The 21734-nt window shown below is 33.5% G+C and overlaps 1 protein-coding gene across 3 annotated transcripts in view; it reads left to right on the top strand.

Annotated features, from left to right (window-relative positions):
* Positions 1-21734, top strand: part of SMG1 (SMG1 nonsense mediated mRNA decay associated PI3K related kinase) — a 121759-nt gene that overhangs the window by 35349 nt on the left and 64676 nt on the right. For all 3 annotated transcript variants that reach the window (XM_074200742.1, XM_074200741.1, XM_074200743.1), the window contains 10 exons: positions 2187-2323; positions 2784-2842; positions 4140-4353; positions 9990-10115; positions 10671-10743; positions 11573-11670; positions 16240-16413; positions 17454-17678; positions 18186-18287; positions 19160-19429. In XM_074200742.1, coding sequence (XP_074056843.1) covers positions 2187-2323; positions 2784-2842; positions 4140-4353; positions 9990-10115; positions 10671-10743; positions 11573-11670; positions 16240-16413; positions 17454-17678; positions 18186-18287; positions 19160-19429 — 1478 coding nt within the window. The remainder of the gene's footprint in view (positions 1-2186; positions 2324-2783; positions 2843-4139; positions 4354-9989; positions 10116-10670; positions 10744-11572; positions 11671-16239; positions 16414-17453; positions 17679-18185; positions 18288-19159; positions 19430-21734) is intronic.

Below are 21734 nucleotides of genomic sequence, written 5' to 3'. Positions count from 1 at the left end.
GTGGACAAAAAACTAAGATTCAGAGAAGTTGTGACTTGCTTATAGTCTCACAAGCATGAGAGGTCGAATTTGAATCCAGTTCTTCCTGGCTTAATCATTTGCATGGCATCTGCTATTCCACTTCAGTTATAAAATGAAAAATATGCTGATAGTACAGTAGAGGTTGGCTGGAATGGAGAAAAATTTTAGAGGAGTAATGTGCATTAGTTATGTAATTAAAATTTAGAAATTCAGTTTTATTTTCTATCTAGATGAGGCTCTTACTAGGCTTGAAACTATTGCTTACTATCCTCTGTTTATCTTAATCTTATAGCAAGTTGATTTAGACTTAGAGATTTTTTAATCTCCATAGACCCAGAATATATAAAGTCCAGATTTTTTTTTACTACATTTAGTATATTCTTCTGGAATATGCTAACTTTTTTGTTCATATAAATGTTTCTTTTCCATTTTGTTGGAATGACATGTTGATCTAGGATTTAAAGTTTTTTTGATCATAACACAATATTTGCCATTGGGAATTCTGCAGAGAATTGAGACGGTACTACCTCTACAACTTAAAAATGCTAGTTTAGTTCCATTTCACAATTTATTGAATTACTACTTCTGCACTCTGAGAATCCCTGGTCTAGTGTAATAATTATGTTAATTTTATTTCCTTTTTGTTTTGAAGTCACAAGGTATTTTGTTTTGTTTTTAGCAGTGGACATAGAATTATAGAATTTCAGATCCAAAGTGGAATTTTAAGATTACTTTTTTTTAACTAGGAATAAGGTTTTTTAATTTTCTTTCTTTTTTTCTTTTTCATCTTGAAGATTTTATTTATTTTGAGTTTTACAATTTTCCCCCAATCTTGCTTCCCTCCCCCCACCCCCACAGAAGGCAATTTACCAGTCTTTACATTGTTTCCATGGTATACAGTGATCCAAATTGAATGTGATGAGAGAGGAAATCATATCCTTAAGGAAGAAAAATAAAATATAAGAGATAGTAAGATTATATAATAAGATATCAGTCCCCCCCCCCCCCCCCAAATTAAAGGTAATACTCCTTGGTATTTGTTCAAACTTGACAATTCTTTCTCTGGATACCGATGGTATTCTCCATTGCAGATAGCACCAAATTGTCCCTGATTGTTGCAGTCCATCAAGGTTGATCATCATCCCCATGTTACTGTTAGGGTGTATAGTGTTTTTCTGGTTCTGCTCATCTCACTCATCATCAGTTCATGCAAATCCCTCCAGGCTGTCCTGAATTCCCAACCCTCCTGGTTTCTAATAGAACAGTAGCGTTCCATGACATACATATACCACAGTTTGTTAAGCCATTCCCCAATTGAAGAACATTTACTTGATTTCTGATTCTTTTCTACCACAAACAGGGTTGCTATGAATATTTTTGCATAAGTGATGTTTTTACCCTTTTTTCATCATCTCTTCAGGGTATAGACCCAGTAGTGGTATAAGATAAGTTTTTTAAAATAAAGTTCTCAGATCTCTAGGTGCATCAAGGATTTAAATCATCTCTATCAGTTTCTAAATAGGTTCTATAAAAAAATGAATTCTAACTTCCTTGATGTTACTAAAGAGCATCTGTTATCTAGATTGTAGGTAAATTTATATATTGAATTCTTTATTGTGCTAGTGGAACTGAATGAAGTGGGTCTCAGGTGTAAAATATGAGTATATGTGTTTTTTAAAGTTACACATTGTTTTGTTATCAGCATATGTGCCAGATACTTATTCTCTTTATGTAATGAAGGAGCCTGGTTGGAGATTTTCTTCATTTTTCTTTCATTTTTAGAGATTTCTAAAAACAGGTAGAAAAATTGGCATTCTGGAATTATTTGGCTAAGAAACAACAATTATTGGTGAAAACAGCACTCCCAGTAGCGAACAATAATTATACTGAGATGAGAGATTGAGAAACATATAAAAGAAACATCCTCTTAGCCACTGGGATATTGAAGTTTGTTTATTGTCCTTAATTCTTGAGTTAAACTTTTCCTCCATCTGTTTGCTGAAAGATTGGATAGTGTTTAGGAATAAACTGATAGAAAGTAACAAATCCTTTCTCAAAGGAATTTTGTGCTCACTATTGCTCTTCTTTGAAATTTTAAATAACATGTTGGGCTAAAGTTGATACTGCTACATATTCTTATGGAAAATACAATTTTATGTCTATAGAGCGATCGTTGTCTTACTCTGATGAGTCTCGACTGTCAAATCTTCTTCGGAGGATTACCCGGGAAGATGACAGAGACCGAAGACTGGCTACTGTAAAGCAATTGAAAGAATTCATTCAGCAACCAGAAAATAAGCTGGTCAGTTTGTTCTTTCTATTTAAGCAAGATATGGAAATAAGATTTTAATTTTTATAATTTAAAGTTTTTTTCAAGTGGGAATGGTTGGGGAAACGACAGAGGAAGGAATTTTCTCTTGGGAAATAGTGCTACTTTCTGATTCATTTGATCTGTTTGATGTAACACATTAATTATGCAATGCTAGTGCAGGGTAGGAATACAAATATGTATGTATATGTATATGTATATGTATATGTATATGTATATGTATATGTATATGTATATGTATATGTATATGTATATGTAGTGACTGTGATAGGGCCAGTGAGTCTACTGAGGTGAACTATTTTAATTGTATGTATTTTCTTGGAAAATAATAAAATGTATTTTGGGGGCAAATTTCCACAAACACTTTCAAAAGTAATAGAAATGAAAAAAAGTAGAGGAAGTGTTTATTTTTTTCTATATTCTTAACTTTCAGGTACTAGTTAAGCAGCTTGATAATATCTTGGCGGCTATACATGATGTGCTTAATGAGAGGTAAGGTGGAATACATTGGAAGTTAGTTGTAATCTAGACGATGCTAGTACTCTTTTTATTCTTTTTTTTTGTCATTCAAGAAAGATTTTTTTTATTTTGAGTTTTAGTTTTCCCTCTAATCTTGCTTCCCTCCCCCCCACCCCCCCATAGAAGGCAGTCTGTTAGTCTTTACATTGTTTCCTTGGTATAGCTAATACTCTTACATATAAATAAGTGCTAGCTTAAAATAGATTGTTTAGAACAAACGCTGACATATGTTATTTTCATTGCAGAATTGAGGCAGCGCAAGGACTAGGTGCTTCTTAGTTTATAACTTTACCTAGATTGAGTGAAGCTTTCAATATCCTCTTTTGGTATATATTCAGATAATAAATGTCAGAAAATTTACTCAGAATGTTAGTATTGCTAGTTGCTTTTAAATTAAACCTCCTTCCTTAAACTAGATTTTTTTATCTTGTTTCTTTTAAAGTGGTGAGGGTGTTCAACAAAATGGTTCCCTGTTTATCCATTGGTGCACTTGTAGCTACAGAAATTCAAACAAATTTTTTGACAAAAAATGTCTTACTAGTCACAGTGGTAAACTGCTAACTTCACCTTTGCCCTTAGCTTGTCTTGCTTTATAGAGTGACCTTTAAAGGATTTTTTGCTTTATACTCTAGCTCATAGATCATAATACATTAGAATGTTAGAACTCCAAGGGACCTTTAGAGGTAATCTAATCCAGCTACTTCCTTTAACAGATGAAGAAACTGAGACCCAGAATGGTGAAGTGATGCATCAAGTTAGTGGTAGAGGTGGGACTAAAATTTTGGTCTCCTGACTTGTAGTTCAGTGGTTTTTATATTCTTGGTACCTCATTAATAGCAGGTTCTTTAAATCAGTTCTCTTACACTTCAATTAAAGTTTAATTATTTAACCACTCTGTTTGACTTGTTATTTAGTATTTTATGTTATTTTTGTTGTTTAGAGTGTTCTACCATACATTATACATCTCTAAATGCAATATAAATATATATATTTGAGTTTTTCCTGGTTTCTATGACATAGCTCATTTCTATTTAAAGATGGGTTTTGAAGCATGAAGTCTTAGGCTAGCATTAAATACTATTTCTTGTCAGTTTCACAAAACTAGAGAAAAGTTATTCTCTATTTTTCCTGTTGAAGAGGAAGTATAGTAAGACTGTCTTTTAAAATTAACCCTTTCATTACTTTTAACATTTTCTTACTTAAAAGACTAGTTTGTAAAATGTCATCTTTCAAAAGCGAAGCTAACTTTTTTCTTTTGGTATCATTACAGTAGCAAATTGCTTCAAGAATTGAGACAGGAGGGAGCTTACTCTCTTGGCCTTCTTTGTGCTTCCCTAAGCTATGAGGCTGAGAAAATCTTCAAATGGATTTTTAGCAAATTTAGCTCATCTGCAAAAGATGAAGTTAAACTTCTTTACTTATGTGCCACCTACAAAGCACTAGAGACTGTAGGAGAAAAGAAGGCTTTCTCATCTGTAATGCAGGTAAGACTAAAAAATAAAATTTTCAGTTATCTTTCTATACCAGTGCATTACATATTAGGTATATTAGGTAAAATAAATACTTATTAAGTGATCACTAAATGTGTTTCTTAAATATATTAGCCATTATACTTGGTACTGAAGACAGCTTTTGCATAGTACTTTTCTCTTTCTCTTTTTTGTTTTGACTTTGAATTTGAATTTGACTTCAATGCCAATGCTTAGGACCCTGTTTTGATATCATTTCCTTTTCTATTCAGTTTGTGGTCTCGTATCTACCCTTAAAGTGCTTACTGTTTTCTTGGTTATTCACTCTTCATGTTTTGCTAGCTCCTAACCTAAGCTTGGGGTAGCTCCTACCTTTCATCTTCTACTCTTTCCTGAGCAAACAATTCAACTTAGGGCTATCATTACTATATGGTAATTCTAATATTAGTTTCTTATGTGTGTATCTCATTTTCCACAGTGACTAAAAGCTGCTTATTTCCCTTAGCCCCTAACTTCTTGAAAAGATTTTGAGGTCATCTGACCCAAAAGAAAAATGATCTACTAGTGCTATTCATATTGGAATATGGTATCTTGGGAGGTAGTCACCTCTCCGTTATTTTATGTCTTGAAGAAAAGATTGAAAGACTTAATTTTAAGATTGTAAATGGGATTCTAGTTCAGGCAAAGATTGGACAAGGTGATCTCTGAGGGTCTTTCCAAATTTTTTAAAAGAGTTGGATTCTAACTTTCTCAGCTTTTCTCTCAGTTGTTAGTGATTTCCACTCAAACTCTCTCCGTTCCCTTCTCTTTAATATGGAGAACGATCACTTTTCTCTGTGTCAACAATAGCTTCTTTCTACCTACACTTTCTATCGCATTCCTTCCTAATTCTTCCCAGATATCACATTTTTGAGGAACTTAAATCCATTCCATATTTCATACATCTTCATTCTTTTCCTTGCTTTCTCCTTTAATGTTCAGATTTTGCCCTTTCAAAATATCCTCCTATCAATTTCTTTATCACCAAACTTTTAAAAACATAATCTACATTTGTTGCTTCTGTTTTATTTCCTCATTTTCTTCCCACACCTCACCTGGCATTTTTATTCAATAATGTATTGTGATAGTATTTTTTAAGGTAAAATCTTAGAATCTCAAGAGTTAGAATGAACCTCAGACCATCCTGTTGCAACCTGTGAGTGAAGAGATTCCTGACAGATGGTTAACTAGTATTTTCCACAGGATCTTTCCATTGTCTCTTTTTTTTTTTTAGGTTTTTTTTTTTGTAAAGCAAACAGGGTTAAGTGGCTTGCCCAAGGCCACACAGCTAGGTAATTATTAAGTGTCTGAGACCAGATTTGAACCCAGGCACTCCTGACTCCAGGGCCGGTGCTTTATCCACTATGCCACCTAGCTGTCCTCCACTGTCTCTTAATTATCCCTTGATAATAATAATAATTCTCAGAATCATGGAGTCCAAAACCTGTGGTTATCCAATCTAACTTGTACCTGAAGAGGGATTTTTTTGGATAAACCATCTCCAAATAGTAGTCACTTAACCTCTTGTTTGAAGACATACTTTCCAAGGCAATCCATTTCACTTTTGGAAAGTCTTAACTAATTTTTAGAAATTTTCCTTTTACCATGGGGGGAGAGTGGTCAGATATAACACATTTTCTTTCTTACTTCTTGCAAGGGGCTGGGATTGGAAGTCCTGCCCAGAACCATAGGGCCAGGTGGATTCTGGGCCTAAGGGGTGGTATGGGGGCTCAGGGCTTCTTGGCCCCAGGACCAGGTATCTGTCTGCTGAGCCAGTCAACGACCCTTTACTTTTTCGCCCAAGCAAGTCTATCTATATTCATGGGGGAAGAGGGGTATTTTGTTTACTTGTAAACAAGAATATTTTATTAATGTAAAAAAACATTTGTACAAAATGAGAATAAAAATAAATTAAAAGAAATTTTCCTTTTAAATTTAAGGGCAGTTAAGTAGTGCCTGTGTTTAAATCTGATTTCACACACTAGCTGTGTGATCTTGGACAAGTCACTTAACTCTGCTTACCTCGGTTTCCTCATCTGTAAAATGAACTGGAGAAGGAAATGACAAAGTATTCCAGCATTTTTGCCAAGAAAACCCCAAATGGGGTTACAGAGAGTTGGACACTACTGAAACAAATGAACAGCAATGACAGCAAAAATCCCTTAAATTGAGCCAACATATATTCTTTCTGCAATTTCTTTCTGTTACCCTTAGATTCCATTAGTTCTCCACCTAACCCCTTACCCTTCAGTGGTCTCCAGGCTAAATATCTCCATTTGTGCACTTAGACTTTTTGGTTTCTTTGGTGTTTTTTATGACTTCATTGGAAAGATGTGAAGCTGGACCTCTGTAGTAAAAGTACAATTAATGAAGTTAGCCAGTATAGTTGGGTCTTGTATTTTTTTTCCTTGAATACTAGTTCAATCTAATTTAATCCCAAGGTTTATGACTGATGAACTAGTCCAGTGCTGTAATCATTTATTGTTTTATGTCTTTCAGGCTATAAGAAATAGACGTGTGTGTGTGTGTGTGTACTTTTATTATACAACTTAAATTCAAGTTAATGAGCACTTATTTATGTTCAACATCAATGTGAAAAAAATCACTCAAAATAACCATTAGTATTGCCAACATTAAACCAAGCAATTTTTCTATTTAACTTGATAGGAGATTTACTGAGGGAGTACATAGACTAAGATAGAAATATCTTTTTAAAGTCAAAAAAGTAATTATTGTAGCCATCAGTTGATAGTATTTTATGTAGGCTACTTAGAATTGTATAGAAAATTGTTTCTAGTCTTAAAATTTGCTTAACTTAATTTATCAATTGAGTCTTGGCAATACGTGACAATAAATATTTTTTTCTTTTAATTTTTAATTTATAGAATAAAACAAACAATAGTACAAAATAAAAAGATGAGAACCTGCAAGTCTATCATGTATAACTTTTTTCCTTCTAAATATACAATAGTTATATAAATTTTTTTTCCTTCTTTCTTCCTAACCCTAGAGATGGCTACCATTATACACAAAAGAGGTATATTATGTAACCTTATGCACTGTGTGTGTGTTTGTGTGTGTGTGTGTGTGTGTGTGTGTGTGTGTGTATTTATCAGTTTCCCTGGATGCAAATAACATCTATCTTCATATGTCCCTTATTTTTATTTTGTGTATTTATCATAGAATGACTTATTTGCTCAGTTGTTTTAATAAGTTGTGGTTCTGCTCACTTTGCTCTTTACCATTTATTTCAAATACCCTTTCCTGCCTTTCTAAAATTATTGACCTCATTATTTCTTATAACATAGGCCTCACCATAACTTATTCAGCCATACCCTTATTGATGGCAATTTTCAGTTCTTTGCCATCTGATATAAACATCTCATTCACATTTGATGTTATAATTAGTTTTTGAATTTCCTTCCTTATTTTTACTGTTTTCTTTTTCAGCCTTTCTTTTTATCCCCATCCCTCATCATCTTCTCTTCACTCTCCCACTCCTTATTGCCATATTCTCTCCCTCCACCCTTCCAGTCCTAATCCACATAAACCTATAAAACTGTTCCCCAGTTTTCTCACTTTTCTGCATGTTCAGAAATCTTCTACACTCTTTCAGATGTTTTCTCTTCAATCCAGGTGAGACTAGGGTTGCAATGGTACTGATCCTCCACCCCCACCTGCTTCTTCAGTACTAGTTCTCCCTTTCATATCCCATTTTATAATATATGTGCTCCTTTTTACCTTTTTCTTCCTGTTTTGTTTTTTAGACTCATGCCATCAAACACAACTCATTCCCAGCCTTTCTTTAAAACTAATGATGACAATTTTAAGAATATTGATAACATTTTCATATTATATGTAATGAGTAAGCAGATAAATATTTTCAAAGATTTTTAATCTTTCACATCTTGTATTAGGCATTTGCAATCTCTTTCTCTTATCTTTTATAGCCAATCAGTTACCAAACCTACTAATTTCAGAATGAAAATTTCTCTTCCACCGTAATTCTTAATTAGCCTATAACTCATACCTGGACATAAAAGTCTTCTACCTGGTATCTTGCTACCATTCTGTGTCCTGTACTTATAACATTAACTCCCTGTTGTTGACTCTTCAGGGCAAGAAGTCAGAGTAGCAAGGCTTCTTGAGAGTATACCATTATCTAACCAAGTGGAGAGAAGACTTATAGGGGACATCAGAAATGCCTTAAGTACTTAAGAAAATCTCAAGAGGAGGAAGGAATAAACTGGTTTTACATTGCCCTAGAGGACAGAATAATGGTTGGAGGTTACTAAGAAGTAAATTTTGGCTTAATGTAGTAAAAGAATTTCCTGTCAGCTGTTTGTTTTTGGAATGGCCTGCTTAGGGCATTAGTGACTTCCCTTTAACTCTATTATCCCTCAGACAAAGATCAGATGAATTTCTTGTCAGATTGATCCAGAGTTGCTATTTGTCCAGGTTATAGTTTGGTTAAATGGTTTAACCAATCTGAGATTCTGTGAAACTTTAATTATGGTATTCAAATCCCATAATATAATTCTTTCCTAATTCTTTTCCTAATTTTCTATTCTTGTCTACCCTTAATTCCTTTTGGGTCTTATTAAGCCAACTACTACTTTACAGCTACTTTTAAAGTCATGCCTTTTTTCATGCCGTCTCCTGTTTCTGGAATTAACCTCCCTACCGTAGTCTAGGTTTCTTTTTTTTCTTTCAAATTCTAACTTGAGAGTCACAAATCTTATCCACAGATCTGCCTATAATGTACTCTCTTTTCCAGTTCTTCTCTTCCTCCTCCTCCTCCTCCAGCTTTTCCCTAGATTTGTTGTAGAACTTGAAGGAGTTTGTCCTTTGCATTTATCACTCTCCACTCTTCTCTCCTACTCTGAGTTAGGTTGCAATTTCATCTTTTTTTTTTTTTTTGAAAAAAATTACTTTTAGCACACTACCTTTTGACTTCTATTTAACTTTTGTTTATTTAACTTGGGTTAGGATCTGAAAGCTAAATATTATATCATTTAACTAGATAGTATAGCCTTTTTAAGATGGGGGGAATAAATACCTATAACAGTTATGTAACATGAAGCAGTTTGAACAATATATAATAGCATTGTTTTACTTTTAAATGAGCTTGTTCCTGAGTGTCATGGAAAAAGAATTATGAACTATTGCTAAATCCTTCTGAAGTGAAGTGATGTTTAAGGACAATTTTTAAACCTTCTGGAAATTCTTTAATACTCTGAATCACTTTAAAGCAAAATATGATGTGAAAAGAAATTCAACTATGATGTGCTTTTATACATAAAAGAAACTCCTTAGGTTCTTTTGGCTGGTAGGTAGTCATTGTATAAAATGTCATTAAATAAAAATTTGTATTATATACAGTGTATTGTCAAATATGGACTTTTCTTTAGTTTAATTTCTTATACCTCAGTATTCAGGTACTATATTAGGATATTACTGATATTTTCAGAATACAAATCTTTTAAGAGACTCTTCAGAGAATCTGGTCCTGTGTATAGAGACTGACTTTGTTACTTAATTAGTTAAATACCATTTCTTATCTTTTTCTTTGTTTTATTGGGATTTTATGCTTTGTTATTTTTATTTTTAAGCTTGTAATGACCAGCCTACAGTCAATTCTAGAAAATGTGGACACACCAGAATTACTCTGCAAATGTGTGAAGTGCATACTTTTGGTGGCTCGATGCTACCCTCATATTTTCAGCACAAATTTTAGGGTGAGTTTGTGGGTTCCTCTCTTCTCAAAGGGTGATCAGTGGTCCATGAAAGCTGGGTTGTGTGTGGATTGGTCTTTCATCATACTTCTGTTTATCTTTGTGTATCTCCTTTTGTTGCTGGCATGAATTAATAACTTGATGTTTAATTTAATAGATGTCACCTCATTGATAGGCAGTATAACTTAGAGGATATAGATCTGGGCTTAGAATTTAGGAAGACCTGAAATAAATAAAATACTGCCTCTGACATATACTAGTTGTGTAATGATGGCAAAATCATTTAACTTTTTGTTGTAGCTAGGCAGTGCAGGAGAAGATTTTTACATTAGAGAGTTCCATATTTATAGGAAATGCATGTCAAGTTTGCCTTGCCGTTCTATTACTCCAAATCATCTTCACTGATGGCCTGTCAGATATAAATTTCCCTTTTGTTTCTTTCTAGTTTTTTATAATGCCATGAAAGAGTGGGTGGAATAGATATATATTGAAAATGAGAAAAATAGTAAATGCATATTAACAGTTAAATTTATTAAAACCCTTTTCCCCTCCTTCAAGGATACGGTTGATATATTAGTTGGATGGCATATAGATCATACTCAGAAACCTTCTCTGACCCAGCAAGTGTCTGGTGAGTATTTTGGTTATAAATTTTAGAATTTTTTTTAGTCTTATAAATATTAAATATTATGGCTTAAGGAGAATACATGATCTATGAAGTACTTGATTTTCTTGAATATAAATAATAGTGTTTGATTTACTTTGTAAAAAATAATGAAAACATGTAGGGGATCACTAACTTTTTAGAAGTAAAGTAGCATCAGTTCTTATAGGCTGCCCCCCCCTTATAATTATCTCATTATCTCTCTTAACATGAATATTGATGGTCCTTTGAAGTAGATAAGAAATGGTGGATTAGTAAATTTCAGAATTGGAGGAAGAAGCCAGTCAGTTGTCTTTAGTTGATTGGTTACTGAGAACACTTCCATCAAGAAATTAGGACAGTTGTAAGAATAGGCAGATGCTAAAAAAAAAAAACCAGGAATCTTTCAAATCGATTACATTTCTTAAATGAAACCTGTGAAGTAAATAAATAGCTGAATTAGGTCTCAATTCATAGGTAGTCAATTTAGTTTTCAATTTAAGACATTTTCCTATGTTCAGTTGTCAGATTAATGGCAGAACTAGAACTAGAACTAAAATCTTAATATGCAATGTATTTATACATTTTGAATTGATTCTGTATTTAGAAAAACTTTGCATGTTAGATTTTAGAAGTTTGATTTTATGTATACTTTAGCAGTATTTAGAATCTCTTAATGTTTTATCTCTTTGATATAATATGTAGTTAAATAATTTTGAACAGTGGTTCATTTAAAGATTAGGAAACTTGGGCAAAACCAGTGATAGTTTCATTGGTTCTTCTCATCTTTTAAATTTTTATCTTATAACTTCCCTAGGATGGTTACAGAGTCTGGAGCCGTTTTGGGTAGCTGATCTTGCGTTTTCTACCACTTTGCTTGGTCAGTTTCTAGAGGATATGGAGGCTTATGCTGAGGTAAATATGGATAGGAATTTTTTTTTTAATTTTAAAAATCTGAGAAAATACAAGAGTTAAATGAAGGGATTGTCCTTCCTAAGTTCTAAATCTGTGATTCTCAATACTTTTAAAATTATTCGAAGCATGTGTTTTTAATAAATGTTAATAATGATAATATGTCACAAGCTATCAGCTGAGCACATGAACACTTTCCTTAAAATTAAATTCTGAAAAAATAAAAATTTTATTGAAACTTAAAATTGAGACCTATACTTGATAACATTTCCCCCCCAGTCAATTGGTGATTTCTGCTGTCAGATTGAAAGACCAGAAATTGTATGCAGAAATTTTGAGGGGGGGGCTTTTCAGTCCAAATGAACTCAGGATGGTATGTAATCTAACTTTTTATCCTAAATTTTCCTTATTTTCATTAATTCTATGGTTTTATACTTGGTTCTTTTGTAACATCAGTAGTTTCTAAAGGTAAAGATAACATAAACTTTAAGAATTCGAGTTAGCCTTTGGTGTACCTTCAGAATTCCTTAACTTAGAGAATAACATGCTGCTTTGGTTCCACATATTCAGAATCAAACCCTTACGAAGCAATTGCTTCCTGTAACACTCTGCCTTTAATTGATCATTTTGGACAGTGCCCAAAGCTCAGTCCTTGATGGTCTTCTTTTATATCTACACTTTTCCTTTTAGAAACTCTTCTGATTTTATTGTTTTAGCTATGACAATTTGAAGATGTTAAAAATCTATTCCTCTAATTTGGGATTTTCTTTTGAGCTATAGTCATTTGCCTGCTTCCTCTGTATTTTCATTTGGGTATTTTTCCCTCAAACCAAATTTATTAACTTATTTCTTGTCACATCATTATTCTCCCCTTTTCATCTCCTGATACAAGTAACCTCTTCTTGGTCAGGAGTAATATTTTTTTCATAAACTCAAATTCCAAACCTGTCTTTTTTTTTAAACATTACCCTCACCCCCAGTGACCAGTCAGTTAGCACAACTAATGAAGTATCTCAAAAATTTGTCCTTTACTTTTCTTTTCCTAATGATAGTATATCTATTCTAAGACTTATTACCTTCTCTCTCTCTCTCTCTCTCTCTCTGCAACTGATTTACCCAAGTTCACACAGCTAGGTAATTATTAAGGGTCTGAAGTCAGGTCCTCCTGACTCCAGGGTTGGTGTTCTATCCAGTGCCCACCTCATTATCTTCTCAATCCTCATTCTTTGCTCAAGTCAAACTCCTGGAAAAAGCTACCTATATTTCCTGCCTGCCTCCACATCCTTCCTTCTCACTAATTTTGACAGTCCTTCACAATCTGACCTTCAACAACGTCACTCAACAGAATTAAGCTCTCCAGAGCTTCCAGTGATCTCTGTTGCCATATCTTAATAATCTTTTTCCAGTCATTAATTTTTTTTCCCCACTTGCAGAAAGAATGCTCCCTTCTCTTTGGGTTTTCATTCTGGCTCATTATTTGTATTATGCCCATCCAACTGTAGGTGGACACCAGTGTTGTTTGCTAGGCTTTTTTTCTTCTTCTCTCTTCCCCTTATACTCTTTCCTTTGATAAACCCAGCATCTCCCTTGGATTTATCTGTCACTTTTTTTTTTTTTAAGGTTTTTGCAAGGCAAATGGGGTTAAGTGGCTTGCCCAAGGCCACAAAGCTAGGTAATTATTAAGTGTCTGAGACTGGATTTGAACCCAGGTACTCCTGACTCCAAGGCTGGTGCTTTATCCACTATGCCACCTAGCTGCCCCTATCTGTCGCTTCTAATCAGATGACTCACAGATATATATTTATCTAGCCCCACATCACCAGTTGGTTATCATCAGTGTTTTCAAACTGAGTATTATGGAAACATCTCAAATTCAGTGTATTCAAAAATGAACTCATTTTCCAGCTACCCATCCCCACTCCTCTCTAATTTTCCTGTTTCTGTTGAAGACACCACCATCCTTTTCATCTCCTAGGTTGGTAACCGCAGCTTTATCATTGACTCTTCCCTCTCCCTTACCTATAGCACCCAATCTTGTCTTTTCTATCCCCATAATATCTCTTGTATCAATACCTTTCTCTCACTCAAACAACCATTTTAGGTGAGACTCTCATGAACTTAGATGATCACAACAGCTTCTTAGTATTTCTCCCTGCCTCATGTCTTTTCTCCACAACTGCAAATGATTTTCCTGAAGTATAGATCAAACCATGTGTCATCTCCTACATTGTCAACTCCAATACATTTGTATTACCCATAGTATAAATTAAATTCTTCTACTTAACTTTTTAACAAGGCAAATGGGGTTAAGTGGCTTGCCCAAGGCCACACAAGGTAATTATTAAGTGTCTGAGGCTGAATTTGAACTCAGGTACTTCTGACTCCAGGCTTTATCCACTGCACCACCTAGCTGTCCTTAACTTTTAAAGTATTGAAAAACCTGGACTCATTATCTTTTTTAATCTTTTTATACATAGATCCCCTTCCCATTCTTAGAATGAAATCTTTTTTTTAACTCTACCCTATAAAAACCTCTTTGACACAACTCAAGCATTATTTGCCTGAAACCTTTCTTCCTTCTCCTTCCACAACTGTTAGTGTGCTCTGTTTTTAGACGACCTAGTATTTAACAACTTCTTTATATTTGCATTTATTTTGGAGGATGTTGGTTTTTGATTTTTTGCAAGGCAGTGGGGTTAAGTGACTTGCCCAAAATCACACAGTTAGGTAATTAGTGTCTGAGGTTGGATTTGAATTCATTGGCCCTGACTCCAGGACCGGTACTCTATCCACTGTGACACCTAGCTGCCCCATAAATTACCACAATTAGCCCCCCCCCCCAATTCAATCTCAGCATAAATTTTGACTTGTAACAGGTTGATCTATTTGTAGTTCTGTAAAATAAAACTCTTGGACATTTTTATCTTAGAATCTTTATTTTTTAAAAGATTTTATTTGAGTTTTACAATTTTTCTCCTAATCTTACTCCCTCCCCCCCACCCCCAACAGAAGGTAATTTGCCAGTCTTTACATTGTTTCCATGGTATACATTGATCCAAATTGAATGTGATGAGAGAGAAATCATATCCTTAAGGAAGAAACATAAAGCATAAGAGATAGCAAGATCAGATAATAAGATATGTATTTTTTTTTCCTAAATTAAAGGTAACAGTTCTTTGTCTTTGTTCAAACTCCACAGTTCTTTCTCTGGATACAGATGATATTCTCCATTGCAGACAGCCCCAAATTGTCCCTGATTGTTGCACTGATGGAATGAGCAAGTCCATCAAGGTTGATCATCACCCCCATGTTGCTGTTAGGGTGTACAGTGTTTTTCTGGTTCTGCTCATCTCACTCAGCATCAATTCATGCAAATCCCTCCAGGCTTCCCTGAATTCCCATCCCTCCTGGTTTCTAATAGAACAATAGTGCTCCATGGCATACATATACCACAGTTTGCTAAGCTGTTTCCCAATTGAAGGATTATTTACTTGATTTCCAATTCTTTGCCACCACAAACAGGGCTGCCTTGTATAGTTTTGTCCATGTGATGTTTTTACTCTTTTTCATCATCTCTTCAGGGTATAGACCTAGTAGAGGTATTGCTGGATCAAAGGATATGCATATTTTTGTTGCCTTTTGGGCATAGTTCCAAATTTCTTAGAACCTTTATTCAAGACATTTCTCATATCTGGAATTTTTTCCTTAGATTTAAAAAACCTTAAATTTTCTTTAAGATCTGTATCTAGGGGTGGCTAGGTGGAGTGGAGAAAGCACCGGCCTTGGAGTCAGGAGTACGTGGGTTCAAATCCGGTCTCAGACACTTAATAATTACCTAGCTGTGTGGTCTTGGGCAAGCCACTTAACCCCGTTTGCCTTGCAAAAAAAATCTAAAAAAACAAAACAAAAAAAGATCTATATCTAAATTGCCTTTTCAGATTATTTTATTCCAGAGAAAAATATTCTGCTTTAAATTTATAGCATCTATTTTCCCTATCACTTACCCTAATAAAGGTGGTGTGATAAAAAATTTCTTGTTTTATTTTGTAATTTAATGTGTTGCTTAATTTTTGTTTGTTCTCTTTACTCCATATAGTTTTTAGATTTCTTTAGGATTGGGATTTATTTAACAAAATTCTATCCAGAAAGTAACAGCAAAAGTATTTGTTGGATAAGTAAATAAGAAACTTTGAATTCTAAGAGATCTTTATGTAACTTTTTGTCTTAACACTTTATAGATGAGGTAACTGACCATAGAGAGATGAAATTAATTGGTCAAAGTTGCCAAGTGACTAAGTAGTAGAAATTGGATTCAAAGAAAGATTCTTGTTCACTCCAAAAAAACAGGAATTTTTCTACTGATTTACTACTATAGTAGAGATTATTTCCTTTTATCAACTTGATTTAATTAATATTAATGTGAAAAAAACTTTTTTGAATTCCAATTTTTTTGTAGTTGGCTCAACCAAATGTTTACTTTTGATGCTGTAATTTTTAAAAATCTTTTTTCTTTTCTTAATGAAAGTTTTTACTTACATGTCTTCATAAATGAATGTTCTGTATCTTATCTAGGACCTTAGCCATGTAGCCTCTGGGGAGTCAGTAGATGAAGATATTCCTCCTCCATCAGTATCATTACCAAAATTAGCAGCACTTCTTCGAGTATTTAGTACTGTGGTAAGAAGTATTGGAGAGCGCTTCAGCCCAATCAGAGGTCCTCCAATTACTGAAGCATATGTAACAGATGTAAGTTTTTTAAAGTACTCTTTATATATCATTATGAAAATAGAGAATGTCACAACTCTTCAAACCCTAAAAACTTTTAGTTTTGCAATTTTTAAAATTTTATAGTAAAATTAGTAACAAATTGGAAAGGAAGAAAGGATTGCTTTAAAAAGTAGGTATGCTTACAACAAAGGAGACATAAAAAGTGTAAAAAGAAGAACTTAAGTATACAAATTAGAGTCCATTTATTCATTATTTTTCCAACTACATGCAAAGATAGTTTTCAGCATTCGATCTTTTTGTAAGATTGAGTTCCATATTTTTCTTCCTCCTTCCTTCTCTCCTTTCATTGATAGCAGTATCTAGTTACATATGTATAACCTATATCAAATTACTTTCTATTTGATGATAGTTTTCTATGATGCTAGCTAATTCTTATTTAATACAATAACGAGTTAGTTAAATGTTCTTATTCAGATAAATAGGATGAACACATTCATATATAAACCAAACCTCTATGTTTTACATTCCCCATGTCATTGCTGTCATCTTTGCTAGTGCTCTGATTAGTATTTAAAAGCTCCAAGAAACTGGCATGTACAGCAGCCACTCTACCCAGCCCCCCATAAGATCATCTCAGCAAACAAGCTAAACCAAATTGAGGGTAACTGATGGAACCTTAAATCCACCTGTGAGTTATGGGATGTCTACCCCAAGAATGCAAGGACTTTCCCTAAAAGACATTCAATGATGAGTAACATTTTTTAAGAAAGTAAAATACTGTTATTTTAAGTTTTGTAAATAAATTCAGACACGTGCTATGGAAAGAATATTGACTTTAGGGTTAGAGCATTTGAATTCAAATCCTGAATCTGACATTATCTTGGCATCTGACACTTTGACAAATCACTTTGGCAGTTCAGTCCCTGGGCATCAGTTTTCCTGACTGTAAGATGAGTGGGTTGGAGGTCCTTTCCACTCTAGGTCTTTGATGCTATCATCTTAACATGTTGACAAGAAAAGATAAGTTTTATAAAAATGTTATTTCTACTCATTTGCAGGTACTTTACAGAGTAATGAGATGTGTTACAGCAGCAAACCAAGTATTTTTTTCTGAAGCAGTTTTGACAGCTGCCAATGAGTGTGTTGGCGTTTTACTTGGTAGTCTAGACCCTAGCATGACTATACATTGTGATATGGTTATCACATATGGATTAGATCAGTTGGAGAATTGCCAGACTTGTGGTACAGATTATATCATCTCAGTCTTGAATTTGCTCACATTGGTAAGTACTTCATTCTAGTTTTTATTGTCTTTTAATTTACTGATTTATGATTCATTCAGGCCTTTGAATTTAAAATATGTTGGAAATTCTCAAAGGGTATTATCTAAAAATTTACCTTCAGTCAGTTTTTATATTAAGGGATTTTTTCCATTTAATTAAGCATAATACGCTTTTCCCAGTACGATATTTTCCTTCCATTTTATTGCTAGATGTTCTTTAATATTTTTAAGCTGTTTATAGTAGTATAGCTTTCCATACAAATTAATTTCCAAGCCAGGTATTGTACACAGTCTCATTTTTGGGACTCTCCCTACTCCCCATTATGTTTTGCTTCTTTTCTTCTTGAGCTTTTGTGTAACATTTTAAATTTTCTTCTGTGAACAGATAAACTTTAATAAGTTTGCAAAGTTCAGTAGGGTACTCTTATTTAATAATATTTTTGATTAAAAGGCATACAGAGTTTTGTGATTTAAAAATGAGACAAATATTGTTATCTTATGCTTTTAGATCGTTGAACAGATAAATACAAAATTACCATCATCATTCGTAGAAAAACTATTTATACCAGCATCCAAACTATTACTTCTGCGTTATCATAAAGAAAAAGAGGTGAGTTAAAAGTATATACAAAGCTGATTTTTGAGGGAAAGGGGGAATGTGGAAACATTTTTACTTTATACAATAGAGGATATAAATATCTAAAAGATCTGGTGAATACTTGTTCTCTTAATTTTAGGATTGAAGTGAATTCTTTGAATAAATATTTGTTGACTACTATTATACCATATTGGTATAGGTTGAAGATAACCTAATTGTAACGGGCAAAACATTTTAAATTTAATTTAAATTTTTAAATGTCCATTTTTTTCATTATCATCTCAAAGATTAACCCACTTATTTAAACTTTTTTTTGTTTAAACTTTTGAGCACTCTATACATGTATTTGAGATTTGTTATAAAATGAAATTTGTGATTAGAAATTTTTTGTAAAAAATTAGTTTTCAGGGGCAGCTAGGTGGCGTAGTAGATAAAGCACCAGCCTTGGAGTCAGGAGTACCTGGGTTCAAATCCGGTCTCAGACACTTAATAATTACTTAGCTGTGTAGCCTTGGGCAAGCCACTTAACCCCATTTGCCTTGCAAAAAAAAAACCCCTAAAAAATTAGTTTTCCGTTTTATAATATTCTTTAATTATACCCTTTCTACCTTCTTCATATACCCAAATAACAAACCAAAAAACAATCCTATGAAATTAAACATAGGAAATGCTCCTTTCAAACATTTTTCTTTAGGAATTAGCTTTTTTTATAGTGTTTTTAGAAAATTAATTGTAATTTCTTTAATTACTTAATACCTTACATTTGTGTGATCCTTGACAGCTTTCAAAGCACATGCTGAACATTTGGAGCTTGGAAATATGTCAGAAATGAGCTGAAATAGAAAAATTACCCTTTTTTTGAGATATTTTCTTAAATTTTCAAGGTTGTTGCTGTAGCTCATGCTGTATATCAAGCTGTACTCAGCCTGAAGAATATTCCTGTTTTGGAGACTGCCTACAGGTTAATTTTGGGAGAAATGACCTGTGCACTGAACAATCTCCTGCATAACCTGCAACTTCCTGAAGCCTGTTCTGAAATCCAACATGATGCTTTTAAGAACCATGTATTCAATGTTGACAATGCAAAATTTGTAGTTATATTTGACCTCAGTGCATTAACCACAATTGGGAATGCCAAAAACTCATTGATTGGGGTAAGTTTTTAATACTTTTTTTGACTGTCCTTTTTACTTATATCTAAATTATTAACTAACCGTGGATGATTAAAGTCCCTTCATTACTATTCAGGGGCGACCTTTCAAAGCGTCAGATTGACATAAATATATTTTCTAATTGTTGCTGAGTAGTTCTTCCATCTCACTTTTATTAGAATACATTTTTAATGACTATTAAATGGTTGTGCATAAAATAGGGTAACTTAACAGTTGGCATTATTTTGAATATTATAGGTGTATTTAAGTTTAATCTTTTCTTTAAAAAATGACTGAGTTAAGTAGGTGACTTCATGAATACAACAATGGGCCTGAGATTAAGAAGACCCAGGCTCAAATTTGACCCTCAGACATTTAATATCTGTGTGACCCTGGGAAAGTTATTTAACCTCTGCTCTCTTAATACACTGGAGAAGGAAATAGCAAACCACTTCAATATCTTTGCCAAGAAAACCACATGAACTATATGGGCATGTGTTGGTCAAGGGATCAAAAAGAATCAGACATGACTGAAAAGCAACAAATTTGGGGGTAGCTAGGTGGTGCGGTAGATTGCTCTAGACCTGAAGTTAGGAATACTTCTTTTCCTGAGTTCAATCTGGCCTCAGACACTTACTACTTGTGTGATCCCTGGGCACTTAATGCTGTTGGCTTCAATTATCCCATTTATAAAGTGGGCTGTAGAAGGAATTACCCCAGGATCTTTGCCAAGAAAAACCCAAATGGGGTTATGGCGAGTCAGATAGGACTACAACAATTGAAAATGGTTTTTCAGTCTTTCAGCTTTTCTAGATATACTTTTTTAAATATTATGCATGTGTTTTAGATGAATGTCTTTCAAAGATATCAGTTATCCAGAAAGTTGATTTATCTCAAATTACTAAATACTTAAATATGTTTTTTAATTGTTTTTTAAGCTTTAGAATAGTGCAAGTATTGAAGTCTTTTTTGTTTTTTTAACACTTTCCTTTTCTTCCTTAAGTGGTCAGGTGTTTATTCTTTCCTTGGTAGGAAAACTTGAACTTATTAGATTTTGATAGTTTATGGTAGACCTTTTTGCCTATGCTTATAACAAACATTTGCAAAATGAGATGTCTCAGAATTCCATGAAATTATTTTTTGTTGCCTTTGGTTTCATGGTGAAACCAACCATGGTGAAACCAATCTATTCCTTAATTTGCATTCTTGTTTAATTTATGGTGAGAATAATTACAATACAATTACAAAATTGCATTAGTATATAAATTTGATTGTCACTGACCAAAATTCTCAAGATTTAGAGTACAAATATTAAATGGAGGTTTGTGAAAATAACTTCAATACCAATGTCAATTGCAGAAAATTAAAAGGCAAAAAGATTTTCTTCTACTAGCTCAGTAAGATCCTGCAATTAAAGTCAGTGGTATGTCTTTACACTAGTCTTCATGGTTTAATGGAGGAAGACCTGGATTTGAAATCTGAAAACTTGGGTTCTGAACCTATTTTGCCACTCATTGTAACCTCCTTGAGTGTATAGATTTGTCTTTTGCCTCTTTTTGTATTCTCGGTGTTTAGCAAGGTATCTAGCACAGAGTAGTCACTTAATTCATATTTATTGATAATTGATTATATACCTGTGTATCCTTGAGAGTGTTTTAGTGGTAGTTAGATGGCACACTAGCACAACAGGTGCTGGACCTGGAATTAGGAAGACCCGAGTTAAAATATTTACTAGCTATTTAAATGTGGGCAATTCACTTAAATTTCCTCAACTGAGAATGACAGCACTTACTTCTCAGGATGGTTGTGAAAATAAGATAGGGTAACACAAAAATTTTGAAGTGTTACAAGTTTTACTTAAGTAAATGTTAACTGAGACCTAGTGGGTACTATATAAATGTTTATTTTCTTCTCTGTAGGTGAAAGTTGAATAAGGTTTAAGATAAGGAAAAAGGCTATATTTTCAGTACTTCATTCATGGAAGTTATTCTTGAAGGTACTAGACGAGGAAAATAATGAACACACCAGTACAAAATATGAAATTCACTTATATTAATGATAAAGGACCTTGTTATTACATAGGATTATTTATATGCACTCAAGACTATAAATTTGTTCATTTTGACCCTTGTACCAATACCGGTTTAGAAGAAATATGAGATTATTCAGTGCAACAATACAATATCTCACCTGAACTATCAAACAAATTATTAATCTTAAAAACTTGGACATGGAAAAAGAAACAAACATTGTCTGGGGCTATCATGATTTCCTATGGAAGTTTTACCAAAATCAAACTGCTACTCAG

This window comes from Macrotis lagotis, chromosome X (assembly GCF_037893015.1).
Source record: "Macrotis lagotis isolate mMagLag1 chromosome X, bilby.v1.9.chrom.fasta, whole genome shotgun sequence".
In the NCBI taxonomy this organism is placed as follows: Eukaryota; Metazoa; Chordata; class Mammalia; order Peramelemorphia; family Peramelidae; genus Macrotis; species Macrotis lagotis.
The sequence above is the reverse complement of the archived record's forward strand: the minus strand, read 5'-3'. Positions and strand labels throughout refer to the sequence as shown.